The sequence below is a fragment of the Humulus lupulus genome, chromosome 3 (genome assembly GCF_963169125.1).
Source record: "Humulus lupulus chromosome 3, drHumLupu1.1, whole genome shotgun sequence".
Taxonomy (NCBI): domain Eukaryota; kingdom Viridiplantae; phylum Streptophyta; class Magnoliopsida; order Rosales; family Cannabaceae; genus Humulus; species Humulus lupulus.
In genome coordinates this window covers 17,449,374-17,452,783 of record NC_084795.1, presented here as the reverse complement: position 1 = coordinate 17,452,783, position 3,410 = coordinate 17,449,374, and the positions used below count along the sequence as shown (strand labels likewise).

The window sequence follows — 3,410 nt, the reverse complement described above, 5'->3', positions numbered from 1 at the left end:
AAACTATACATAGTAATCCTTAATAAAACTTACATTATGAAAATACCATAACTTTATTAGGAAACTTGTAAAAATAAGAGTTACTTACATAAAATATCAAGTAGGATATGGGATCCCATTGTTTTAAAAACAAAACATAATTTAAAATAAAAAGGAGTTACATAGCAAGTGCGGAAAAATACATGTAAACCATAAAAAAAACAAGACTACATCCTCGAAAATCGAACTCTCGACTCCTTGAATCCATTCATCACCGATACACATTCTCCCAAGCATCCACGAATCTTTCCCGCCACTATAGCTATTTTCCTGCACATATAAACAAAAAGGAATGAGCCTAATTCCTAGCAAGGAAAATCTAACACATAGTTCATATACATAAATTTCATAAGAAACATAAAAAAAAAACATAACATAACATAACATATATATATCATACACATACTATAATGGCCATTATTACTTGGGGTCCCATAGACTAAACAAGTCATATGCCCATTAGATTAGTGGGGTCCTACTAGCTAAGTAGATCATATGCCCATAATCTATTTGGGGCTTGTTAGTCAAATGGGTCATATGCCCAAGCCTACAAACATATCATAACACTTATCATAACATAAGAAACATAAGATAACATATAAAACATATAAAACATATAACATATGCATTTCTATCCTATTTTCCTTACCAAAGTTACCGGGATATGAGGACAGAGTTGGGACTTTTGGAACACTCCTAAAACCATATATAACAGGGTGAGTAGATTTGAAGAAAAAGAAATGAAAAGAATGGAAGGACTAAACCTTGAGAAAAATACTTACCAAAACCTTTTTGCTCAAGAACTTAGATTTCCTAACCAAAATAAAGATTAAGCTTAGAGGTTGAGTAGAAGGCTATGAGAACTTAAAAGAACAAGTACAGAAATGAATTAGAGTTTTGGGTTACCTTGAAGACTTGTAAGACCAATCTACACCTCAAACTGAAATACTGTAAAACCTTACTTCCCCAAGTGTTTGATAAGCTTATGATTCCCCAACCCAGGTGTTTACACTCTCACACTCACCTAGAACTTGGAACCTCTGAACTTAGAGCAAAAGATGAATAATGGCTGGGTACTAGGTCCTATTTATAGAGTTTAGGAATGAAATGATCTTAATTTATCTTGAATAAAAATAATGGCTTTTTAAGTGAAAATAATTTGAATTATCGTTCAGCAGAGGCTGAAGACTCGTTCAAAAAGGTGCTGGACTTATTAAGAGGTTGAAGATTTGAATGAGAACGTTTTTGAAAAATCTCAAAAATTCACTGAAGGAGGCGATATATCGCACCCTGTAGGCGATATATCGCATGGGCCAGTATGCCCGAGGCAATCGTGTGAGGTTTTTTTTTTTTTTTTTCGTGCTGCGATATATCGCCCCCTATAGCTGCGATATATCGGCATACCCTGAATATTTAAACACGAAATTACACATTTTTAGCTTAATTTGAATGGAGTAAACAGCCTTGACTAAGCCCTCTAACGTATTCAAAGCTGCTGACTGACCTTAGAGCATTCAAACTTTACCCTTATTAAATTTAATCCTCAAAATACTTAATCCTTAATCACCCATACATAACATGTGCTTAAAATCCTATTGGTTCTTATCTAAACCTTATAGTATAATAAATATTATCCTTAATATCAGTCATATTAATCAAACCTTAGGTTAAAATTAATATTCTTAAACTATAGGTTAAACTTAGAAAATCTACAAGTACTACTATGAGTGTCCAAATAATTCCCGGTCTGAACCAAAAATCCACAGTTAAAAAGATAATACTATAAATATTATAATATTACTATCTATCTTAGCTAAGTAAAGTTCTTGGACTCTACAACTGCGGACCAGTATGTAGAGTTATATGTAAATGAAATAGTACGGTTGCATGGGATGCCCAAGTCCATAGTGTCAAATAGAGGTTCTATTTTCACATCTAAATTTTGGGAACGTTTACAGCAAGCAATGGGCACAAAATTAAAATTTAGCACAACGTTTCATCCTCTGACAGATGGACAGTTGGAACGCATGATACAAATATTAGAAGATATGTTAAGAGCATGTGTTCTTGATTTTGGGGGATCTTGGGCTGTTATCTACCGCCAATCGAATTTTCTTACAACAACAGTTATCAGTCCACCTCGGAATGGCTCCTTACGAGATGTGTATATGGACGAAAGTGTAGATCGCCCTTGCATTTGGATGAGGTTGAGAAAGAAGGATATTGGGACGAGAAGCGATTAATGAAGCAAGTGAGGCGTTAGAAAAGATTCGAAAATGGATGATAACTGCCCAAAGTAGACAGAAGAGTTATCCAAACAATAAATGACGACATGTAGATTTTGCAGTGGGTGATAAAGTATTTCTAAGGGTTTCACCTATGAAAGGCGTTATACGTTTTGGAAAAAATGGAAAGTTAAGTCCCCGATTTATAGGTCCATTTGAGATATTGGACAAAGTGGGGAAAGTAGCCTATCATTTGGCATTACCACTAGCTCTAGCCGAAACACATAACGTGTTCCATATTTCTATGTTGAGGAAATACCTGTCAGATCCAACCCATGTGCTTAATTATGAATCATTGGGATTGAAGCAGGACCTGAGTTACGATAAGCAACCAATGCAAATCATAGAAAGAGGAATCAAGGAGTTGAGATCGAAGAGAATTCCGCTAGTTAAGGTCTTGTGGAGAAATGGCTCGGTTAAAGAAGCTACATGGGAGTTGGAAGAAGACATGAAGGCGCGATATCCAGAATTATTTGGTACGTAAAAATTTCGATGGCGAAATTTCTTTAAGAATGGAAGATTGTGATACCCAAGTAGCTTATTTAATTATTTGTTTATTGTTTAGTTATGATATGTTTTGTAGATTGTGGTATAATTAAAAAAATAATACTTTTAGTTGTGGTATTATTTTTATTAAAATTAGAAAAGTGAGATGATTGCATAGAGTAGCATAAAACTAGATTTTAGATAAATTAGTGTTTATCTTAAGTTTAGAAATTAGTGTATTTTTTTAATTTAGCATTCGTGGGTAGAGGTTTATATATTTATATATATGTGCATATATTCTTAACTATATTAAGGAGATTTTTTTTTGGTCAAATTAGATATGTATCAAGTCGGTTTTAAGTTAGATATATGTATATATATATATATATACTAGTGAATGGCTCGTGCCTAAGGCACTAGCAACCCGTTGACAATATACTTTTTTTTACACTTTTTGCTCATTGACAGAAGACAAAAAATAATTTAGAAATGAATGAGTAAAAAAATATATTTACGTTTTGAATTCTTATACGTGAAGAAAGTAAATAATAATATAAAAAAATTGTTTATAATTTAATAATTTTAGCAACTTTTAAATTT

The 3,410-nt window shown here is 32.8% G+C and overlaps 1 protein-coding gene across 1 annotated transcript; it reads left to right on the top strand.

Moving 5' to 3' along the window:
* Positions 1 to 2,418: 2,418 nt before the first annotated feature.
* On the top strand, positions 2,419 to 2,808 carry LOC133823706 (uncharacterized). Its single transcript, XM_062256552.1, has one exon. It carries the CDS (start codon positions 2,419 to 2,421, stop codon positions 2,806 to 2,808), a length of 390 nt encoding a protein of 129 aa, XP_062112536.1.
* Positions 2,809 to 3,410: the final 602 nt, after the last annotated feature.